Raw genomic sequence first — 25,097 nt, forward strand, 5'->3', positions numbered from 1 at the left:
CACACACACATGCATATTGACCACACGCGCACACACAAAGTCATACGACTTGGTTCCTCCTGTCACGTTTTATAATTGTTATTATATTTTTGTGTTTACGAGCATGTGACATAAGTTAATTTCAAACAAATCAAATCTAAGTTTCTTGATATTTCATTACTTTAACAGAACGTTTCCTAAAAGTTCAATGGTTCTTTTTAAATTCATGTTCTCAAATTATTCTGAGAACGTTAACAAAACTTTCCATAAAAAAACGTTACTAACAATCAGAACGTTATATAAGAATGTATACATTCCATTCTTAGCATCAACAATTTTAATTTAAATTTTTTTTATTTCACCTTTATTTAACCAGGTAGGCCAGCTGAGAACAAGTTCTCATTTACAACTGCGACCTGGCCAAGATAAAGCAAAGCAGTGTGACAGACAACAACACAGAGTTACACATGGAATAAACAAGCCACTAACACAATAAACAAGTCAATGACACAGTAGAAAAAAAGAAAGTCTATATACAGTGTGTGCAAAAGGCATGAGGAGGTAGGCAATAAATAGGCCATAGTAGCGAAGAATTACAATTTAGCAGATTAACACTGGAGTGATAAATGAGCAGATGATGATGTGAAAGTAGAGCTACAGCAGAGTGAACCAAGGGCTGTAACAATACTCTCTCGCTATCCTCTAAGTGTGTTAGCTGCCCCCAATAATTGACCACACCTGATCTTAATGAGTGCTTGTTTCTTTTGAAATGGGGTCTGTTTAAATAAACTAAAATGACCACCTTTGTATGCGTAAAAAAACATGGCATGCTAGCTCCATCCTGGTGACGCAGTGGCCTAATTCCATAGATGGAGATCAAAAGACTATAGGTTAGAATCTCATTGATACCATGTCAAAATAAATGTTTGCATGATTAATGCCTATGGAAGTGTCTGATCTGTGCTTGGAGTTTAAAAAAAGTTAAGTCTTATTGAATCATTCAGTTAGTTTTAAGGACGTTAACCTATCATTTCTGTTCATAGAGGGTTAATAATAAAGACATTTTCACTTCTGTTCTTAGAACGTCAAAAAAACGCTCCGTTCTACCGGTCATGAAGCGTATGGCTTCATTTCCACATCCAATGTGAAACCAAAAACACACGTTCTCACAACTTCCTAGGAACCAAAAGTGCTAGCTGGGATGCCTCTGCGGCTGCTGTTGACGCTATGCCTTCTCAATCCCTCAGCCTCAAGAGAGCTTGATTGAAGTGAGGCCAATTTCATCCTATATTTACACAAAATCAGTTATTCTATTCCCCCCTCTCTCTCCCTCCATCTTTCACTCACAAACACAAACACACACAGTTGTAACAGTTTTAAGAGTAGTACATAAAACTTCATAGCCAAGGTCATTTCAAGTTATGAGGCAAATAACTAGCAAAGGCTAGGGAGTCTCCCATAACAAATACACGGGCAACACTTGATAAACAGTACATGGTATTCACTTGATGAGACTTGTGTGTTTCCTGTGACCCACTAGAAACAGTCATTTCAGCCAATTACCCTCTGCTGTCGCCTGTTGTACACATTTTAATTGCTCTTTGTGTGGGTGAGTGGTGCTTAGTGGCTGGAACTGATAAGGCTGATATTCTCATCTCATATACATGAACATCCCATAATATACTCCCTACCTTTCTTCAGCTCAACTCCTCATTCTTCCACACTGTGTCTGTATTCCTCTTTATATCTATTTACCGTGTGTGTGTGTGTTTCTCTTTATCTATTTACTGTTTCTCTCTTTTATTTCTCTCTGTATTTATTCTCTTCTTCCTCCCTCAACTTGTTAATAGCAACAACAGTACAGTATATTTACTGCCCTGCTCAGATTAATATGATTTTCATATCCTTCACCACAGCAACACTGCAAACTGGATTTGAATGAGTGTGTGGAGGGAAGAGGGAAGTGGATATGTATTATTCATGTGTCTCTCTCATTCTAATACCACTCTGGGGATGTTATAGTAGTTTGGGTCATTGCTGAAATGTTTGTGATCCATCTTTTCCAGGTGCAACAACCGTACCCAGTGTGTGGTTGTGACTGGCTCTGATGTCTTCCCTGATCCTTGTCCTGGCACTTACAAGTACCTAGAGGTCCAGTATGAATGTGTCCCATATAGTAAGTATTCAGCATTTAATGATGCTGTGCAACTATCTGTTTTTTTCTTGAATGTGTAGTTAGGTTTATTAGATCCTTTACTTATTAAGTGGGGGTCCTGTCGGAGGGGGGTGTATGTGTTATCTGTGTGTAAAAGTTTGTTTTCTGTCTGTTATAAAACAATGAAAAGCTGATATTTTAAATGAAATAGTAAATGTATTTCTAAAAATAATAATCTGACTCTTATTGCTGTTACGGTATGTAATTCGCTGAAGATTTATTTTCATGAAATAATATTTAGTTTTTGACCTCTTCTCCATTTCTCATCTAACTTTCCGTCCCCTCTTGTATCTTTTCTGTATTAACCTCTATGCTCTCTCTCCTTCTAAGTTTCAGTCTTTCTTATTCCTTAGTTGTCTCGCTAGGATCTTTTCCCTCTTCCGTTTGTTGCTTCACTGCTTTAATGAAGTTTAATGGGTTGCTCGTCATCAGCCATTGTTCACTTGCAATTGTATTTTTTGGCTCATTCGGGAAATTGTGCCTGTAACATTGGCAAGTAATGTTCTGTGTGTGGGCGAAGCGGACTACGGAATTTAGATTTGTGTCTATAAAGTTTTTGAGTAAATACCGCCCCAGACAATACTGCCAGAAATAACCCTTTTGCTGTTTCTCTAAGAATGTTATCTGATTTTAAACTGATTAGGGATTTCAGAAACAGTACAATGTTTCTTTATGTCAAACAATTCACTTGGACAGTAATTCGGCCTGTTTATTACTGATGCAATCAGTGGCTAGGCAAAACAAATATTATTTTGATGGCTAGAAAAGCATGGAATCGTGATTGGTTGAACAATTTGTGTAGTTTGTCTCCAGCCCTAACCTGTATGCTTCCATATTATAGGGTCTGATAATCTCCCTATGTTTGCTGTTTTTTCTTGTTCCCCCAAAACAGCCACCTCTATCGATCATATCCTGTAACCTTCTCTACTCATGTAGCCTACCTGGTAGTTGACTCACGATAACCTTTCTCTCCCTCTTGCACTCTTTCTTGTTTGCTTTCTTTCTTTTTCAATGCCTAAAATAGAAGTGGAACAAAAAGGTAAATGAGTGGTCCAGTCCTCCATCTGTCCCAGCCCCACCCTTTCCCAGCTCCCTGTAATGTGGTGTTCAATACAACCCTCCCTCTTGTCTCCTCCCTCCTGATTGCCTCTTGTCAAAACGCCTGCCCCAAACCCTCATAAGGTGTTGATTGCAACTCTGGGAGACAATTTGAATTTCAAAGCCGATTTGTAAAAGCAGCCTTGAGGTTTGAGAGATGGAGCCCGTTCAGATTCACTAGACATGTTACCAGTACTGGTCTCGTACGTCACCAGATATTACATCTCCCTACGCACCTCTCCTACCTCAAATCTCGCAGTAGACAGTTTGGAAGAATGCTATGAAGGCAGTTTGTCATCTAAACCATTATACATTTCAATAATACAACATGATACAGACACACCAATTCACAAGCATGTGAAGACATTTTAAGAGGGTTATTTTCCCATTGAAATTCAAATGACATAGTCGGACACAACAACATAACTAAGCTACCACCAAGCCTAACTATAAAAACTATTAGCTAGAGCTCTCAAATACAGAAATGCATAAATGTTATCATACAGTATCATATGCATTGTACTGAGCTCGGTAGCAAGCTAAACAAATAATGCTGTGCATCAGGTAGCCTAGCAGTGAGAGCATTGGGCCAGTGGCCGAAAGGTCACTAGTTCAAATCTCTGAGCCGACAAAGTTAAAAATCTTTCTGTGCCCTTGAGCAAGGCACTTAAACCTAATTGCTCCAGGGTCACTGTTGATAATGGCTAACCCACGACGTGACCCCACCCTCCGGGGGCATCTCGGGGAGTTGGGATATGCAAAAAAATACATTTACATTTCACAAATGCTTATAATACACACTTACATGTGTGATGGTCACCTGTTGGCAGATATGGGACAGTGAGGTTGGCAAAAACTGAAAGAAGCCCAACAAAAGCCCAAACCCAAGAAGCCCAACAAAAGCCCTCTGCTGTTGTTGTCCTGTCTCCTCTCCAAATCCTACTCTCATCTTACCCCATCTTCGCTGCCACCTCCTCCATCCAGAATGTTGTTTTGGTTCTCTCCACAAGTCTTATCCCTTATCATTCTGTCTTCTGTGTGCTTTTTCAGTAAGCATGTGCAGTTTTGCCATTTACACAATTATCAGTGCCACTGTTTGATGCCAGGTAGAGGTTGCAATTAAAACAAGGGTTCCAGTATATACTTCCCTACCTCTCCCATCCCTTACATGTCTTGCATTTACAGGGTTTATCCTCCTTTGGTTTGACTTTTTGGATTTGTTTGGTCCCACACAGTTAACGTGTACGGCAGACAAACTCTAAAGAAGCAAGTTCTTTACTCACTCTTGCACATCATTTTCTTGGCTTCACCTTTGATTTTTCGTTCTATTCGTAAGCAATAGCACTAAACACTAGTTAAATGACTGTCACTCATCTTTGTCCCACACTCTACTTGGACAGCAGTGAAAACTATACAATATACACACTACATACCGTGATGAAATATCTGTTTATACTCTGCATATAAAAAAAAAACTTAAACCCATCTTTCTGTTTCTCTGTCCCTCACTAGTTTTCATTTGTCCCGGGACCCTGAAGGAGGTGGGGGAGCCCACGTTTGTGTTTGAGGTGGAGCAACAGGCGGGGGCGTGGTCTAAAGACCCCCTGCAGGCAGGAGACAAGGTCTTCTTCATGCCCTGGACGCCGTACCGCACTGACACCCTTATTGAGTATGCCTCCCTGGAGGACTTAAAAAATGGCCGCCAGACTACGACCTATAAACTCCCACATCGTGTTGACGGCACGGGCTTTGTGGCCTACGACGGGGCCATCTTCTTTAACAAGGAGCGCACGCGCAACATTGTGAAATTTGATCTCCGCACGCGCATCAAGAGTGGTGAGGCCATTGTGGCCAACGCCAACTATCACGACACCTCGCCGTACCGCTGGGGCGGCAAGACGGACATAGACCTCGGCGTCGACGAGCGGGGGTTGTGGGTGATCTACGCAACGGAGCAAAACAACGGACGAATCGTGATCTCACAGCTCAACCCTTACACGCTCCGCTTCGAGGCCACCTGGGAGACGGCGTACGACAAGAGATCCGCCTCCAATGCCTTCATGGTGTGTGGCGTGCTGCACGTGGTGCGGTCCACCTACGAGGAGAACGAGAGCGAGACGGCCAAGAGCCACATCGACTACATCTACAACACCAAACTAAGCCAGGGAGAGTACACGGACATCCTGTTCCCCAACCAGTACCAGTACATCGCTGCTGTGGATTACAACCCCAGAGATAACCAGCTGTACGTGTGGAATAACTTTTACATCCTGCGCTACGACCTGGAGTATGACGCTGAGAAAGACCCTGCTGACGGTAAGCCTCAGTCACAGTACGGCCTGTTTCAGATGAATCCTGATCTGAGATCTGTATGTGTACATTGCAGTTTCAAGCAAGCCTCCCACTGAAATCAAAACAGGATTTCTGTAAAAATACTGGGTTACATGCACATATTTCAGGTTGGGATTCAGCCCTTTGTGTTGTATTTGCGTCAGGTGCTGAATATATTCCTGTGTGTGTTGCTGCATGGGAAGTCACAGATGACTGATTTTTAATTTTGAACACAATTCAAGTGTGATTCAGAGAATAGGAGATTGTGTTTGTCCTGGGGAAAGACCTAATTTGTAAATAGGAAATTACAGATTCACCTTGGAACGAGGTATAATTCCCTCAGGAGGCTTCATAATCTGGCACAAGGCATCAGCTATATAGCCTTGCTTCCTTTATTACCATAAGGCAAGCTCAAGAACTCCCTCTCCACTTGACACTTGGACCCTATCAAATGTTCTAATCTCAGGTCTTATCCCAGTCCTTTATGAACAGTGGCCTTGTGAACTTCCCTTTTAATGCCCCGGAATGGGATTCTGAAATATTGCATACAGTATGACAGAAGGTTATCCCACTTTCCTTGCCTTGCCTTTGGAGCCGATTCGGACATCTGTTGCCATGGCTACCCCATCAACCGTTCGTTGACGGCCCCTCATTTACCCTAGATTGAGACAATCTCCATAATATTATGGCCTGGCGGTCGGTGTTAAAACGCAGAGTCAAAGTACCATGTGGCTAGATGGCGGTAACACCGGTGAATCATGGCCGGATGACACGGTTAGAAGAATGACTTGAGCGCTGTTGAAAAGGAGAAAAAAATACAATCAAGATATCAATAACGGCTGACGATCCTGTCAAACGCTGTAGGGTTTTAAATGAATCTGTGAAGTGTCTGAGGGGAGACGGACGTGCATGTCATCAGTCAGGGCCCTTACATCACAGTGTCTGATAATGGGTGTAATTACCTGCCTGTAGCCTCCTTATCCCTGAGAGCTAGGCTAAGTCCCTGCTCACGCGCTGCACAACAAGGAACTATCAACTCTATACCATGATGCTGTGACGTGTTGGGGTGGAGCCTCCTCCTTATCGCTAAACGCTAGGCTAAGTACCTGCCTAGTCACTTTGGGGGAACATGCTACCACGCTGCCATTGGGGTTTCAAGTTGTTCCACAGTGCTGCCCCCTGCACAAGAGTAAGTTCTGACTGAGTTCTCACATTTTCGCTGATTTAAAGAAAATTAATATTGAAAATAAAGCGATATCCAGTTAGTTGGCATTCCAGTGTATAGCTAGGTTAATGTTAAGGATTTTTCCCAAAGGAAATGTGATCCCTGACCTGTGTGTGCAAGGGCAATTTCGCCATGAATACCATATGCTCCTGCACTCTGATCACGTGTCAACGTGACATGCAGACAGACAGACAGGCAGGCGGGCGCACGGGCGGGCGGACGGACGGACGGACGCCTTGAGCTCGTGACGGTCTTAGAGGTTCAGTCTCTGTGTGCCCAACCCAACCAAAGCAGTCAATTAAGACCATGTAGAATAGATAGACACCAGACAGATACTAGAATTTTAAGTTGTTTCTCCATTGCCGAATTGGCATGTATTTGCATGCAAACGGCCTCTTCTGGCTGCTCAGGATAAGATGTATGTAAATGTAATTAACAAGTAAATTATCATAATTCCCCTTCATGCCTATTAACAGCCACACAGAGAGGAGAGAAGTCAGCATGGCAGTGCATTCCCAATCAAGGGGCTTTATTCTGTTCTGCTCTCAGCTAATGCTTCAGCAAACGCAAATGCCAAAAACTGACGCTAGGGCTGTCCCAGACCTAATATAAATCAATTGGTCAAAATGTTAAAATGTGTATTTTTCCCTCTATAGACACACCCTATGTGTTTTGATAAAATCAACTGTATATGCACTGAGCTTGTCTGATGCTTTAAGCTCACTATTTGATGAAACAAGACACAAATGACTTGAGAGGGAGATCAAGACCAGAAGATTGAAACCTTAACCTGTCCCGACCATCCTCCTCCCTCTCCTGCTGGCTTTTGCAGATTCTGCCATTACTCTCCTGATGTTGCCAGTAATAGGCTACACTAGGAGACGGCAAACTTTCTCATGTGGGAGGCCAATTTATCTTACCATTTCTACCGATCTGCGTGCCGGTAATGGTTTTCATATGAACATTTTTGTGGAACAGTTTCATTTAATTTATAATAACGTCTTCATATATCATTGTCAAGTGGTTAATCAAAATTCTATTCAAATCTAAATGAAAATGATACTTTTTAGGTTTGTAAGCTCTATTGCCATTGCCAACTATGTAAAAATAGCCTATATAAAGCCTAATAAAAACAATAAAATGGCCTAAACAATGCAGCCTGCAGGTAGAAAATATCGCGATAAAAATAAATATCCTTATAAATCACATTGGCTACACATGGCCTGTCTGCAACCAATTTGAAACATTGTATCAACTATTAACTTGGGTCCATCCGGTTGCAACATACAGTTCCCTGCGCCAGTGAGCTTGGGACAGACATCCCTGTAGGCAATTTGCGCAAGAGATAAGAAGTAATCAGGTGGGTCTGTTTTATGACGTTTCCACTGGATCAGAGCATGACATTTTTCCCTTTCACGCTGAGTGGTTATCGAAAGGGGAGAGAGCTGGAAAGATTTTTCAAATACTTTGATGAATTGTCATTCTCAATGGATGTAAAAATAGACTTAATTTGCTTGCTGTTTGAGGTAAAGAAATTGAGAAGCTCCACAGCTCATTAAACCAATCCGGAATACTATCAGATCCCCGAATGGTAGATTAGAAATTATAGGAATTAACGGTAAATGTACAACTAGTGATACATGTCATGGGGAATTGATAGACACTAAAAATTCACACCATGAAGTTATGGAACAATGAATGTACACATTGTCGGGAGAGGGCACACTCTGGAGAGAGACGTTGCATTGTGCAGCCACACTCCTCCTCTTCTTGGACTGTACCTCCACAATGGATTAGTCTCGGCTTCCGCAGTGGATTAGTTCACTGAGATGGGCGCAAATTAAACAGGTGTCTCCTCCTCTCCTCTCCTATAAAATATATCCCGACAAAATATATATATACACACACACACACACACACACACACACACACACGCACACACAATTGTTTTATTTATTTTTCTTGCACAGGAGACACCTGTTTAAATATTTTTTTTTATATAATCCTCAACAACTAAATCTCAGTTGAATAATTGGGGTCAGCCCAAACAGACAAACACACTCTCACTGGCTTAACTGCATGCGAAAGATGTAATGATGAAAACCACACAGCCACACACTCGCCTACATAGTTGTGGAGTTTACACATGAGTTTCAGAAACATTGCTCCAGCTACGGTTCTGCTGCTGGAATTGAAACTTGAATGCATACAGCTACAATGTATTTGCATTCATAACTGCCCTCTGCAGATCATTAAGTTAAGTTTTATGAGAACACAAGCCCTTAGCTGCTCGTAGAGGGAGGGAAATAGAGAAGCATGGCTGTGCCTACAGCAAGATTCTGCCTGTGCCATTGTGAATGGCACAGGCAGGCACATGAAAGAAATTGGTTCATGTTTATTAGGTTGCTCAGATCTACACCTTTAACTGCCCTGACTACACCGCTATTAGGATTTATTGCGCCTCTCAGAGAGAGTATAGATGGGGATTAAACAACCTGTTCTGCAGGGTGATCTAATGGTGCTAAAAGAACATCTCTCACTGATACTGAGAAGCACTTGAGGCGCAGAGAGGAAATTAATTTACTCCATTAAGATTCATGGGGCCCCACAGTTAAAGTTCCTTGAAGAACCAAATCGCTACAATTCTCTGCTTTTTTATAGAGAACAGTATAATCAGTACAATACCACCGATGTGTCTTCTCCTACTATGCCAACAGCCTACAGTGCCTTCAGAAAGTACTCATACCCCTTGACTTTTCCCACATTTTGTTGTGTTAATCAGTGGAATTCAAATGGTTTTAATTGTCTTTTTTTTAGTCAATGATCTCCACAAAATACTCTGTCAAAGTGGAAGAAACTTTTTTTTTTAATTCATGGAAAATAAACCACAAATTAATACATTTGGATAAGTATTCAACATGTTAGAATCACCTTTGGCAGTGATTACAGCTGGGGGTCTTTCTGGGTATGTCTCTAAGAGCTTTGCAAACCTGGTTTGTACAATATTTGCCCATTACTCAATTTAAATTCTTCAAACTCTATCAAGTTGGTTGTTAGTCGTTGCCAGACAGCCATTTTCAAGACTTGCCATAGATTTTCAAGCTGATTTTAAGTCAAAACTGTGACTAGGTCACTCAGGAACATTTCAATGTTGTCTTGGTAAGTAATAGTGTATATTTGGTGTTGCGTTTTAGTCCTGATGAAAGGTGGATATGTCTCCCAGTGTCTGGTGGAAAGCAGACTGAACCAGGTTTTTCTCTAGGACTATGCTTAGCTCTACTCCTTTTCTTTTTATTAAAAAAACTACATAGTCCTTGCCGATGACAAGTATACTCATAACATGATGCGGCCACCACCATGCTGGAATATATGACGAGTGGTACTCTGTTGTGTTGGATTTGCCCCAAACATAACGCTCTGTTTTTGCCACTTTTTTTTGCAGTATTACTTTAGTGCCTTATTGCAAACAGGATGTATGTTTTGGAATATATTTGATTCTGTATAGGCTTCACTCTGTCATTTAGGTTAGTATAGTGGAATAACTACAATGTTGTTGATCCATCCTCAGTTTTCTCCTATCACAGCCATTAAACTCTGTAACTGTATTAAAGTCACCATTGGCCCCATGGTGAAATCCCTGAGGGGTTTTCTTCCTCTCTGGCAACTGAGTTAGGAAGGACGCCTGTATCTTTGTCGTTTCTGGGTTTATTGATAAACCATCCAAAGCGTAATTAGTAACTTCACCATGCTCAAAGGGATATTCAATGTCTTTATCTACCAGTATGTGCCCTTCTTTGCAAGGCATTGGAAAACCTCCCTGGCCTTTGTCGTTGAATCTGTGCTTGAAATTACCTGCTCGCGACTGAGGGACCTTATAGAAAATTGCATGTGTGGGTTACAGAGATGAGGTAGTCATTAAAAAATTCATGTTAAACACCATTATTATACACCGAGGGAGTCCATGCAACTTATTATCTGACTTGTTAGACACATTTCTTCTCCTGAAGTTATTTAAGCTTGCCTAACAAAGGGGTTGAACAAAGGTGTTCAGTACTTCTTGACTCAAGACATTTCAGCTTTACATTTTTTATTTATTAGTAAACATTTCTGAAAACATAATTCCACTTTGACATTATGGGGTATTCTGTGTAGATCAGTGACGCAAAATCTAAATTTCATGCATTTTAAATTCAGGCTGTAACACAACAAAATGTAGAAAAAGTCTAAACACACTTTCTGAAGGCACTGTGTGCGCTACCGTTCAAAAGTTTGGGGTCACTTACAAATGTCCTTATTTTTTCTACATTAACATAACATTTATCAGAAATATGGTGTAGACATTGTTCATGTTGTAAATAACTATTGTAGCTGGAAACAGCTGATTTAAAAAAAAATGGAATATCTACATAGGTGTACAGACGCCCATTATCAGCAACCATCACTCCTGTGTTCCAATGGCACGTTGTGTTAGCTAATCCAAGTTTATAATTTTAAAAGGCTAATTGATCATTAGAAAACCCCTTTGCTTTTATGTTAGCACAGCTGAAAACTGTTGTGCTGGTTATAGAAGCAATAAAACTGTCCATCTTTAGACTAGTTGAGTATCTGGAGCATCAGCATTTGTGGGTTCGATTACAGGCTCAAAATGGCCAGAAACAAAGAACTTTCTTCTGAAACTCGTCAGTCTATTCTTGTTCTGAGAAATGAAGGCTATTCCATGAGTAATTACCAAGAAACTGAGGATCTTGTACCACGCTATGTACTACTCCCTTCACAGAACAGCGTAAACTGGCTCTAACCAGAATAGAAAAAGGAGTGGGAAGCCCCGGTGTACAACTGAGCAAGAGGACAAGTACACTAGTGTCTTGTTTGAGAAACAGACGCCTCACAAATCCTCCACTGGCAGCTTATTAAATAGTACCCGCAAAACACCAGTCAACAGTGAAGAGGCGACTCCGGGATGCTGGCTTTCTAGGCAGTTTCTAGGAGTTCCACTGTCCAGTGTCTGTGCTCTTTTGCTCATCTTAATCTTTTATTTTTATTGGCCAGTCTGAGATGACTTTTTCTTTGCAACTCTGCTTAGAAGACCAGCATCCCGCAGTCGTCTCTTCACTGTTGACGTTGATACGGGTGTTTTGCGGATACTATTTAATGAAGCTGCCACAAATAAGTTTGCTTTTCTTTCAAAAACAAGGACATTTCTGAGTGACCCCAAACTTGTGTGTGCGAGTGAGTGCAGTCAGAAAAAAGTATATATACAATACCAGTCAAAAGTTTGGACACACCTACTCATTCAAGGGTTTTTCTTTATTTTTACTATTTTCGACATTGTAGAATAATAATGAAGACATCACAACTATGAAATAACACATATGGAATCATATAGTAGCCAAAAAAAGTGTTAACCTCTTTGTTGAAGGCGTGCCGCTGAAAGTTGGTGAAATTGCAGAGCGAGAAATTCAAACTACAGTATTACAAATATTTACCTTTCATAAAATCAGAAGTATAATACATTAAAATGAAGCTTTACTTCTTGTTAATCCAGCCGCTGTGTCAGATTTCAAAAAGACTTTACAGCGAAAGCAAACCATGCGATTATCTGAGGACAGCGCCCCGCATACAAACACATGAAAAACATTTTTCAACCAAGCAGGCGTGACACGAAAGTTAGAAATAGCGATATAATAAATGTCTTACCTTTTGATCTTCTTCTGTTGCCACTCCAAAAGGTCCCAGTTACATCACAAATGGTCCTTTTGTTTGATAATATCCGTCTTTATTTCCATAAAAACTCAGTTTAGCTGGTGTGCAGTCAATAATCCACCCAGTTTCCCTCCACCATTAACACAGCGGCGCCCCACTGACCTCCCGGTCGCGGCCGGCTACGACAGAGCCTGGGCGTGAACCCAGAGTCTCTGATGGCACAGCTGGCTCTGCAGTACAGCGCCCTTAACCACTGCGCCACCCGGGGGGCCAATAAACCATACAATTTAAGATGGAGAATCATTATTGTCTTTACCGGAGAAAAATACCAAAGAATGCGTTCTCTTCCACACACTTGGAAACACTACAGCCAAATTGGGAGCCAAATAGAAAAACTACAATTTCTGGTAAATTTTTCCAAAAACCAGCCTGCCATGTCAGTTCTGTTATAATCACATACATAATTTTAACAGTTTTAGAAACTTGAGTGTTTTCTATCCAAATCTATCATATGCACTATTATATGCATATCCTAGCTTCTGGGCCTGAGTAACAGGCAGTTTACTTTGGGCTTTTCATCCGGACGTCAAAATACTGCCCCCTATCCCAAACAAGTTTTAAACACATTTTCAAAGTAGCCACACTTTGCCTTGATGACAGCTTTGCACTCTTGGCATTCTTTCAACCAGCTTCACCTGGAATGCTTTTTAAACCGCCTTGAAGGAGTTCCCACATATTCTGTGCACTTGTTGGCTGCTTTTCCTTCACTCTGCGGTCCAACTCATCCCAAACCATCTCAATTGGGTTGAGGTTGGGTGATTGTGGAGGACAGGTCATCTGATGCAGCACTCCATCACTCTCCTTCTTGGTTAACTACCCTTACACAGCCTGGAGGTGTGTTGGGTCATTGTCCTGTAAAAAAATTAATTATAGTCCCACTAAGTGCATACCAGATAGGTTGGCATATTGCTGCAAATGCTGTGGTAGCCATGCTGGCTTATTTGAACTCATTAGACCAAAGGACAGATTTCCATTGGTCTGATGTCCATTCCTTGTGTTTCTTGGCCTAAACAAAGCTCTTATTTTTATTGGTGTCCTTTAGTAGTGGTTTCTTTGCAGCAATTTGACCACGAAGGCCTGAGTCATGAAGTCTCCTCTGAACAGTTGATGTGGCGATGTGTCTGTTACTTGAATTCTGTGAAGCATTTATTTGGATAGCAATTTCTGAGACTGGTTACTCTAATGAACTTTGCAGTAGAGTTAACACTGGGTTTTTGTTTCCTGTGGAGGTCCTCATGAGAGCCAGTTTCATCATAGCGCTTGACTTGAAGAAACTTTCAAAGTTCTTGAAATTTTTCAGATGGACTGACTTTCATGTCTTAAAGTAATGATGGACTATCGTTTCTCTTTGATTATTTGAGCTCTTCTTGCCATAATATGGAATTGGCCTTATTGGTAAAAGACATTCTTCCACCCCTGCCTTGTCACAACACAACTAATTGGCTCAAATGCATTAAGAAGGAAAGAAATTCCACAAAGTAGCTTTTAACAAGGCACACCTGTTAATTGAAATGCATTCCAGGTGACTACCTCATGAAGCTGCTTGAGAGAATGCCAAGAGTGTGCGACGCTGTCATCAAGGCAAAAGGTGGCTTCTTGGAATTATCTGAAATATAAAATATATTTGATTGAACACTTTTTTTTTGGTTAGTACATGATTTCATATGTGTTATTTCATAGCGAAGTGAAGACATCAACACTAAGGTAACTGAGCTAAATGACTATCGCCCTGTAGCACTCACTTCCGTCATCATTATGTGCTTTGATAGACTAGTCAAGGACCATATCACCTCCACCCTACCGGACACCCTAGACCCACTCCAACAGACGAAGCAATCGCAATCACACTGCACACTGCCCTAACCATCTGGACAAGAGGAATACCTATGTAAGAATGCTGTTCATCGACTACAGCTCAGCATTTAACACCATAGTACCCTCCAAACTCGTCATTAAGTTTGAGACCCTGGGTCTCAACCCCGCCTTTGTGCAACTGGGTCCTGGACTTCCTGACGGGCCACCCCCAGGTGGTGAGGGTAGGAAACAACATCTCCACCCCGCAGATCCTCAATACTCCCCACAAGGGTGCGTTCTCAGCCCTCTCCTGTACTCCCTGTTCACCCATGACTGCGTGGCCATGCACACCTCCAACTCAAGAAGCAAGTTTGCAAATGGCACTACAGTGGTAGGCTTGATTACCAACAACGAAAGACGGCCTAAAGGGAGGAGGTGAGGGCCCTCGGAGTGTGGTGTCAGGAAAATAACCTCATACTCAGCGTCAACAAAACAAAGGAGATGATCGTGGACTTCAGGAAACAGCAGAGGGAGCACCCCCTATCCACATCGACGGGACAGTAGTGGAGAGGGTAGAAAGTTATAAGTTGCTCAGCGTACACATCACAGACAAACTGAATTGGTCCACCCACACAGACAGTGTGGTGAAGAAGGCGCAGCAGCGCCTCTTCAAACTCAGGAGGCTGAAGAATTTCGGCTTGTCACCAAAAACACTCACAAAAAACCCTTTGTTGGCAATGACAGAGGTCAAACGTTTTATGTAAGTCTTCACAAGGTTCACACACACTGTTGCTGGTATTTTGGCTCATTCCCCTGTCATGGCTTTAGAAGCTTCTAATTGACATCATTTGAGTCAATTGGAGGTGTACCTGTGGATACATTTCAAGGCCTACTTTCAAACTCAGTGCCTCTTTGCATGACACCATGGGAAAATCAAAATTAGCCACGAAAAAGAATTGTAGATCTCCACAAGTCTGGTTCATCCTTTGGAGCAATTTCCAAATGCCTGAAGGTACCATGTTCATCTGTACAAACAATAGTACACAAGTATTAACACCATTGGACCATGCAGCCGTCATACCGCTCAGGAAGGAGACGCGTTCTGTCTCCTAGAGATGAACGTACTTTGGTGCAAAAAGTGCAAGTCAATCCCAGAACAACAGCAAAGGACCTTGTGAAGATGCTGGAGGAAACAGGTACAAAAGTATCTATATCCACAGTAAAACGAGTCCTATATCGACATAACCTGAAAGGCCGCTCAGCAAGGAAGAAGCCACTGCTCCAAAACCACCGTAAAAAAAGCCCAACTACGGTTTGCAACTGCACATGGGGACAAAGATCGTACTTTTTTGAGAAATGTCTCTGGTCTGATGAAACAAAAATAGAAATGTTTGGCCATAATGACCGTTGTTATGTTTGGAGGAAAAGGGGGAGGTTGCAAGCCAACACCATCCCAAACGTGAAACACAGGGGTGGCAGCATCATGTTGTGGGGGTGCTTTCCTGCACGAGGGACTGGTGCACTTCACAAAATAGATGGCATCATGAGGCTGTAAATTATGTGGACATATTGAAGGAACTTTTCAAGACCTCAGTCAGGAAGTTAAAGCTTGGTCGCAAATGAGTCTTCCAAATGGACAATGATCCCAAGCATACTTCCAATGTTGTGGCAAAATGGCTTAAGGACAACAAAGTTAAGGTATTAGAGTGGCCATTACAAAGCCCTGACCCCAATCCTATAGAACATTTGTGGGCAGAACTGAAAAAGCGTGTGCGAGCGAAGAGGCCTACAAACCTGACTCAGTTACACCAGCTCTGTCAGGGGGAATGGGCCAAAATTCACCCAACTTATTGTGGGAAGGTTGTGGAAGGCTACCCGAAACGTTTGACCCAAGTTAAACAATTTAAAGGAAATGTTACCAAATACTAATTGAGTGTATGTAAACTTCTGACCCACTGGGAATGTGATGAAAGAAATAAAAGCTGAAATAAGTCATTCTCCCTACTATTATTCTGACATTTCACATTCTTAAAATAAAGTGGTGATCCTAACTGACCTAAGACAGGGAATGTTTACTAGGATTAAATGTCAGGAATTGTGAAATACTGAGTTTTAAATGTACTTGGCTAAGGGTGTGTGTGTAATTGTATAATGTTTAAAAATCTTTATGTAGTATTTTTATATATATTTAAAAAAAACAAACTTTTTTTGTGTTACTATGTAAAAAACAACATGTTATGTATTTGATACCTGTCTAATTCCTTTAAAATATATTGAACACTCTTCAAGTATTCATTTGAATTCACTACAGGAATATGAGTTTTTAAACACATTGGTTCTCAACACACAGACACCACACCAGTGATCAATATTTTGATGTTTCGAACTCCTAAGAAGACTACTCACTATTTAAGAGATTGTCTTGCTCCGACGTGCCAATAAAATGCATCCCTTAGTGTCGCCCATTACAACATTTGTATTGACACTTCGAAGGTATCGTCTGAGATGCTTCAAAGACATCGACTTGGGTCTCGGTCCAGTGAATTCAGAAGACTAATCAGGGGAGACTATAATTGCCAGGAGCATTTCAAAGTAACGAAGGGAGAACATTAATTTGCTTTTGAGGTAGCATTGACCTGAGAAGCATTAAATGTGAGCGTTAAATTCATGGCTTCAATGAGAGGAGCAGTGCCGCTGGAGAACTATCGGGTTAAGCCACATGAAGAGATCCGACGGCACCGGCAGAGGAAAGGCCATGCCACTGCATACAGATGTAGGATCTTCATTTGAGCCAGTTTGCTACAGCTGGAAAGTAATCCTGCAGCAACAGGAAATGTTTATTATTATGTGGATTATAATTACTTTACATTTTTGTAGGGGTTCAGAAGCCTTTTTAAACCTCAAGTACACTAGTCTTACGTTTCCTGAATTGCAGCAAAGTTCTCCTGCAACAGGGTAATCAAATGAAGATCCTACATCTGTACATGAACTTGGAAAAGGCTAGTAAGTGGCTTAAATCTTCTAATGGCTTAAATTTTATTCTGCCTTACAAAGCTTGCTAATATCATATCTACATTTGGCTCATTCAATATGGCTGCTTATAAAACTCAGCTATGCATATTGATTTGGATGTTTTTTATACATTGAAAGTGTGGCATGATGAAGAAGCACTTGCTGGGCTCATTAATACATTGTATTGTGACAGACACACAGTGAGGCTTTGGAGATTGTTTCTGCGCTTCTAAGAGTAGAAAGCTCAAAGGGAATATTTACCCAGATCTCATGGGTTGGTCCATGCCACTTGGTGGATCAGGAGGAATTAACACATCAGCAAGGAGATTCATGCTGACCAGGGTCGAGGTGTGTGTGTGAGTGTGTGTGTGTGTGTGTCCTGGATCAATGTGCCAAGCGTATGGTTGGAACAACTCCATTTGTTCCTCTTGTTGACATGGCACAAGTCTTCATGAGTCTGACTTCATGATTAGTGGATAGTAATATTTTGACTTGTTCAAGTGGACATTTAAAGAACTGGAAGAGAGGCTGTTGATAGCTGAAGTGAACATGAAATAATACAGTATGTTTTTTGCTTGTGCTGCTCGCCACCTCCTTTTTTCTATCAAAGTGGGTCCATGGGCTGGTGTCCCTGCCGGAGGTATGAGGTGTCATTCATTTTGAACTCGTGCAAATCTAAACACTTAGCTCCAGAACCTGTCTGGTTGGCAGTGGCAGGCCTTTTTCTGTCTCCTGATCTTTAAGAACAAGTGTCAAGAACGCACACAGCAATGCAACTCCGATGCTCGACGTGGTATTTGCCATAGTCCATTAAATACAGGCAATAAGCACACACTAAGAAGAAAACAACCTACACCTTTCACTTATTCACTTCATCCACTGTGTGATGGCAGTAATTTCTGCCCATTTCTGCCAGGAAGACCCATCATTTATTCCAAATTGTACTAAAGGCAAAGTCTGGAAAAACCTGTCTGCCCAGGGCAGTATGAAAAGGCTACCGTATGTGACCAGGTGGTTCACTTAGACCCATTACCGAAGCTACTAGCTACACAGGACCGATGTTCACATTACGCCTCACATAGGCTCGAGCAGAGCAGGGTGAGACTGCATAAAAACAAACTAATGTAATATTCATGTCTTCTGGGTGTTGTTGTTTCTCTATCATTAGCTACTGGCGTAGGGATCTTCAAAAAAGCAACACCAGAACTGTGGCTCACAAGTACTGCTGTTTACTTCCTTTAAGTTGAAGATATTCAGACACACTCACCCTCACACCATTCCTTATTCATGGCGTTGCAGTGTAGGATGGTGGTGCGTTGGCATGACGTCCAACAGCTTGGTACAGGCTGTTTTGTCTTCTTATTGCAGTCCACGTAGGTGGCCAGATTCACACTTAGACAAATACTGTGTGAATTAAGATAATGTCATAACGTCCTCAAGTTTGAAGTTAGGAGGATTCTGAGTTTTGGAAGTGCACTGAGACTTAGCTTAATTATTTGGCTATATCGTTACGCTGATATAGTGGCACTCAGTATTTTACATTTACTTTCAGTCCGTCGACTCTTTAATCAACCCTTTCATTTCAACAATCATTGATTTCAAAACCAACCTTAAATTGTGGTAAAGACTGAAATAAGTAGTTTCTGCAGAAGTCAGAAGATGTCTGGTTCTTCCAGACCACAGACACACTGATGGTGATAGCCCATTATTACGCTGTTTCCCTGTCAAACTTAGATAACCTTCACGTCGTTTTCCCAATGCTTCAGAGATAATGGCAAACATGTCTAGACTCCAGAGCCATGGGAAATCTGGCTTTTATGAGGTGGGGGGGGGGACGGGGACGACTAGGCCTTTAACGGAAATAGCTATCTTAGACAAACAGCATAGCTATGCCTCTGATCATGTTATCATGGTTTAGTTAATTATTATTTCATTTTTGGAAAGATGTTAAAATGTGGAACTTTATCTTCATTTATCATCTTGAATTTTAGTGAAGAGTATTACTTATGCTTAATTAACCCTTTCCTCCATCCTCAAAGGTCCCTTCTATTTGCGATGGATTCTGTCTAGTTCATTCTTTTTAGTTGTATCTAGTTTGGACACGTTTTTTCAGTGGACAGTATTCCCTTTGCTTTCCCAGTGTCCTGCACTTGATTCCATTCTATCTAGTTACTTCTATTCAGTTTTCAGAACTTCCTAAAAAAAAATTATACTGCTGCTCAGCCCCTGAGCACCTCGTGTTATTTATCACAGATTAAACATATGCCACCCAGAGTGTCCTAGGCTTCTGCCTCCCACCAAGAGAGACTTTAAAGGCCCAGTGCAGTCAAAAATGTGATTTCCTGTGTTTTTATATTTGTCACACTGTAGCCCTATTCGCATGGGACTAGTATTAGTCATAGAGAATGATCGAGGCCTCTAGTGGCCAAAAGGCCATATTAGCAAGGGGGCTCCATTGAGGGCGACCATTTTAATGTAGTCAACTGGGTGGGACTTCCAAATTCATTGGTTGATCCCTTCTGGTGACCCTGAGTCATGGAGTCATGTCCAAGCATGTCACCAGGAGGGATAAGCCAATCGTGAAGAACAAATTGTACTACTTCAAAATGGAGATTTCCTCAGTGGCACTGCGCTATAATGGCACAGATACAACGATTAGTCCTCTATCTATCTCTATGGTATTACTAGAGAAATTTGTTATGTAATTATTACCCCAGAATGTCTGTTATTTCACAGGACGATTCGGATGGGATAAATTCTTTACAAACAGACAGTTTTTTTCAATAAATTGACTGTTATTACAGAAGCCTGGAGGTTTTTATCCTAGGCCTGGAGATATTTCAACATGTCTCGGTGATAACAGGATACACTGATAACTCCAGCTTGGCTCACAAGTTTCTAAACCATACCAAACCATCGTTGGTATACTGTCGCCATAATATTTGAATTGAAGAAATATGATCATATTTTTGCGATCCGCAGTAGAAGACGTTCTTAATCACCCCAGCCTGCAGATGTGAACTAAACACTTGTACTTGAGATGTGTTTTTAGGCTATGGATGAGAAAGGGAACTTGTCATTTCCCCAAATGAAGCTCAGTTGTAAATGCTGCTTAACGATCTATTAACCAGGGTTGCATTAAATAGACGCAATATATTTTACTGACGCATTTGCCAATGTTCAATTCATTGGCACAAAACTTAGAAACGGAAGCATTCACTGTGAAAGTCAAAACATGTATTCCCTTCATACACTATGTATACAAACCTTCAAATTAGTGGATCGATGACACAGCCATGCAGTCTCCATAGACAAACATTGTCAGTAGAATGGCCGTACTGAATAGCTCAGTGACTTTCAACGTGTCACCGTCATAGGATGCCACCTTTCCAACAAGTCAGTTTGTCAAATTTCTGCCCTGCTAGAGCTGCCCTGTAAATGCTGTTATTGTGAAGTGGAAATGTATCGGAGCAACAACGGCTCAGCCGCAAAGTGGAAGGCCAAACAAGCTCAGACCACCGAGTTGGGAAGCGCGTAGATTGTAAAAATCATCTGTCCTTGGTTGCAACACTCACTATCGAGTTCCAAACTGCTTCTGGAAACAACGTCAGCACAATAACTGTTGTGGCAACAGTTTGGAGAAGTTTGTTTCAGCATAACAATGCCCCATGCACAAAGCAAGCTCCATACAGAAATGGTTTGTCGAGATCGTGTGGAAGAACTTGACTTAAAAAATACAGATCTGGTGATTTGTGCTTGTGCGCATGTTATGTAATTATCTTCCCCAGTAAAATGAATCCCATATGAATTGGGCTTATGAGGTTGGAATTATACTGTGAAAATGATGATAATGCCCTTTTAGTATAAGAGCTGTTTGGGAGGGAGTTTTGGCCTGCCTGTTGACATCAGCAGGCGGTAAATTAGTTCCAATAAGGAGTTCCAAACCAGTTCTCTGCCAGTAACATCGTGTTCAGTTTTCCCCTCCCTGCTCAGACCACTCCCAGACACTTCGAGCTAAATTCTTGCTTGAGATATTGCTATTTGCTAAGAATATATTTTTGTTTGTTTTTAAATTAAAATGGTCAAAAATAATCACAGCAAGGTACTTAATTGTTACCCAGAAATGATTTGATATTGAGATAAAAAGAGCTGAATTGAACCTTTAGGCTTTTGAGTGAAATGACAGCTAATTGAGATGGTCCCTCTTTGGGCTGAGTGCTAGCAGAGGACACACGGCTTTCAACCGCCATTGGTGAAATGGCTCATCATAATCAAAAGAAAATTGTAGTGTGTGGCCGGGCGGTGGATGGAGACATCAAGAGAAATGTAACAGGAAAATGGGCCTCTTTGACAAGTGGTTTAGATTCTATTTCTTTAGTTGTTGTTTTTTCTCTCCATTTTTCCCCCTTCATCTGTCTATCGCTGTAGAAAGGAGGTAGTCAGGGGCTCACACTCAGGCACTTCCAAATTACAACTAAACCAGAATTTCAGTGCACATCAATAGCTATAATAGTCTCTAGAGCATACATGAGACTGGTGCACAGAGAATAGTGACACTGCGGTATGAGTGTTTTTCTCAGTATGCTGATATTTTGCCGTTTCCGTAAGCATTTAGTTTCTCACAGCCACTTGGAATAGGGACAGAATGAAGGACAGAGAGAGTGGTAGAGAGAGACACCGACAGAGAGACCGGAAGTTACACTGAACAGAATTATAAACGCAACATGTAAAGTGTTGGTCCCATGTGTCATGAGCGGAAATACAAAATCCCCAAAATGCTCCATATACACACAAAAAACGTATTCCTCTCAAATGTTGTGCACAAATTAGTTTACATCCCTGTTAGTGAGCATTTCTCCTTTGCTAAAATAATCCCTCCACCTGACAGGTGTAACATATCAAGAAGCTGATTAAACAGCATGATCATTACACAGGTGCAGCTTGTGCTGGGGAGAATAAAAGGCCACTTAAAAATGTGCAGTTTTGTAATGTAACACAATGCCACAGTTTTGAGGGAGCATGCAACTGGCATGCTGATTGCAGGAATGTCCACTAGAGCTGTTGCCAAAGAATGTAATGTTCATTTCTCTACCATAAGCTGCCTTCAACGTAGTTTTAGAGAATTTGACAGTACGTCCAACCGGCCTCACAACCGCAGACCACGTATAACCACGCCAGCCCAGTATCTCTGTCAGTAATAAAGCCCTTTTTTGGGGGGAAACTAATTCTGATTGGTTTAGCCTGGCTCCCCAGTGGGTGGGCCTGATGCCAAGTAGATAGGCCTTTGTCTTCTGAGGCCCACCCTTAGCTGCACCTCTGCCTAGTCTGGTGAAATCCATAGATTAGGTCCTAATGAATTTATTTTAAGTGACTGATTTCCTCATATGAACTGTAACTCAGTAGAATTGATGAAATTGTTGCATGCTGCCTTTATATTTGTGTTCAGATTATAAGCTCCTCTCAACATCTGTTCTCACAACAATAAACTGGACATATGTCAGTGTCATTTGCATAGTTACTTAGTGCTCAGAAATGTGTGAACGAGCAATTGAGTTCGTGGCTGACAGACAGACGGACGCACAATGAAGGAATGGGTACGGCTCAATTAAACACTGCTTCTGCCATGGGAGAAAAGGTCATCGAGTGAAATGTCATAACACAACAACACTGCAACACGGCTGACTGATCCTGCCTGACATTTCTAAATAGAAATGTGTCGCTGCCTGGGACCCTTTTTTACCCTCCTCTTTTTCTGAGAACCGCGTCATGCTAGATTTAATGTATTGTTGGTTATGCACTTTCAGCTCTTTTTTCCCCTTAGCACAGACAGACACAGACAGGACATTGTTATGAACTTCAATATTCCACTGAAACAGAAACACAAAACAAAGACGACGAGTCTCTCCAGAGCCCAGACGCTAAATGTGGGCATTGTCACCATTCAGGTGGGGAGGAAATGGAGATATGAGTCTGATGATGGAGCATCAGACAGCATGATATTGCCTGTTCACTGGGCCTCTGAAGACGGCACTGCAGGACTCTCAGAGTAGCAGACCTCCTTGTGGGAAGCCACCTCTTATCAGCGCTAGCAATCCTGTGACTGTGATTATATAATCAGTCAGGCAAGAGGCAGCCAGTGTAGTCATCATGCTCATACGCAGGCTGTATGCATATACTGTTCTCTTTATTCTTTTATATCTATTTTCTTCTTTTCTTTCATTCATTCTACTGTACATTCACAGTGCTGTGACCACACAACTGGGTAGACACTGTAGAAAAGGCCTAGAGACCACACCTTCTTGGTGACCACAACACACGCACACACACAGATGTTCTTTATAGCTGTGCATAGAATACAGCAGCTGAGCATTATAGCTGATGTATGGTTTTTGCCCAGAGCAAAAGTTTAGTTTTGTTACCCCGGCTTTATCAAGGGGAGAGATGAAAGGGAGGAGAAAATAGTCAAATCAGACAGGCTTTTGTCTTTCTTGTTGACATTAATCAGCCTACTGACTCTCCCTCAAGAAGGACATCACTGCCAAGCAGAGCCAGGCCAGGCAGATGCTGCTACACTACCTGTCCTCCTGTTATTTTCAAGATTGGGTAAAGGTTTAAAATAGCTGAGATAGTGTAGTGTTTACAGGTTTCCTCCTCCTCACAGAACAGAGAGTAGGAGTAGTGTGGAGTAATACCCGAGTGCTGCTGTAGACTCTCCAGTAGACGTGACTCAGTAGAGCATAGAGCAGCCATCCCTCCAAGCGGTGTGGAACTAAAACACTGAAACTACCTTGAACTTTCCCTGCTGACTGTTATATCTGATGTATGTCTGAAAGGTATAGAGGGAGTTGTAATGTCATTGTAAGGCTGGGTTTTTATTAAAGCTATAACCTCCACTTCTCTCTGCTCTCTTCTTCTCCTAGTGCCAACTATAGAAGACGTCTCCCTCTCCTCGGCCCTGCCTGAGACCACCACTATCATCACCACCACCATGGTCATAGTCAAGGTCCCTGTTAACACCACAGTTCCAGCAGACCCCAGGGATGGGAGAGAGAGAGAGGCGGGTAAACCTGTGGAGGACCCCCATGGTACAGCTGACCCCACCAGCCCAGAGATCCCTCCCACCCCCAGGCGCTTCTGTGAGGGAGGGATGATGAGGGGTATCTCCTGGCCCCAGACTCACACTGGAGCCACAGTGGAAAGACCCTGCCCCAAAGGAACCAGAGGTACTATCGTGAACCGGGAGGGAGGGTGGGTGTGTCTGTTCCTCTGTATGAACATGTTAGTGTGTTTCCACATTGTCTTTCATATAGCCTTCCATATGTTAGACAAGGTGCCAAGATGTAATGTTCATTACCTACAATATGCTAATACTTCCAAATTGTAAATAGTTCCATGAATGAACTGTCAAAACAGACAATATAGGAAGATAAAAAAAACAGTAGGTGCCATGAGGGGGATGAGTTACTGTTATTTCAATCATATGGAAATGGAATGTATGGAATGCAGACATGTCGGATATGAAGGTGTCCCAATAGGTAGTAAGACTATGGCAACACTGTTTATTGTTGACAAGAATGCAGTAATATATATGATACAGAGCATTTTATTAATTGACAACCTGTGATTCCTACAGTATACAGGTGAAATGTATGAGAATCTCTCACTGTGTAGTGTCCACTC

General features: G+C 41.7%; 1 protein-coding gene across 9 annotated transcripts in view; it reads left to right on the forward strand.

The window, feature by feature from the left end:
• The window catches only part of LOC135512789 (adhesion G protein-coupled receptor L2-like), a 129,713-nt gene that overhangs the window by 56,945 nt on the left and 47,671 nt on the right, over nt 1-25,097 (forward strand). For all 9 annotated transcript variants that reach the window (XM_064935168.1, XM_064935187.1, XM_064935178.1 and 6 more), the window contains exons 4-6: nt 2,046-2,155; nt 4,805-5,608; nt 24,338-24,640. In XM_064935168.1, coding sequence (XP_064791240.1) covers nt 2,046-2,155; nt 4,805-5,608; nt 24,338-24,640 — 1,217 coding nt within the window. The remainder of the gene's footprint in view (nt 1-2,045; nt 2,156-4,804; nt 5,609-24,337; nt 24,641-25,097) is intronic.

This window comes from Oncorhynchus masou, chromosome 3 (genome assembly GCF_036934945.1).
Source record: "Oncorhynchus masou masou isolate Uvic2021 chromosome 3, UVic_Omas_1.1, whole genome shotgun sequence".
Classification (NCBI taxonomy): Eukaryota; Metazoa; Chordata; class Actinopteri; order Salmoniformes; family Salmonidae; genus Oncorhynchus; species Oncorhynchus masou.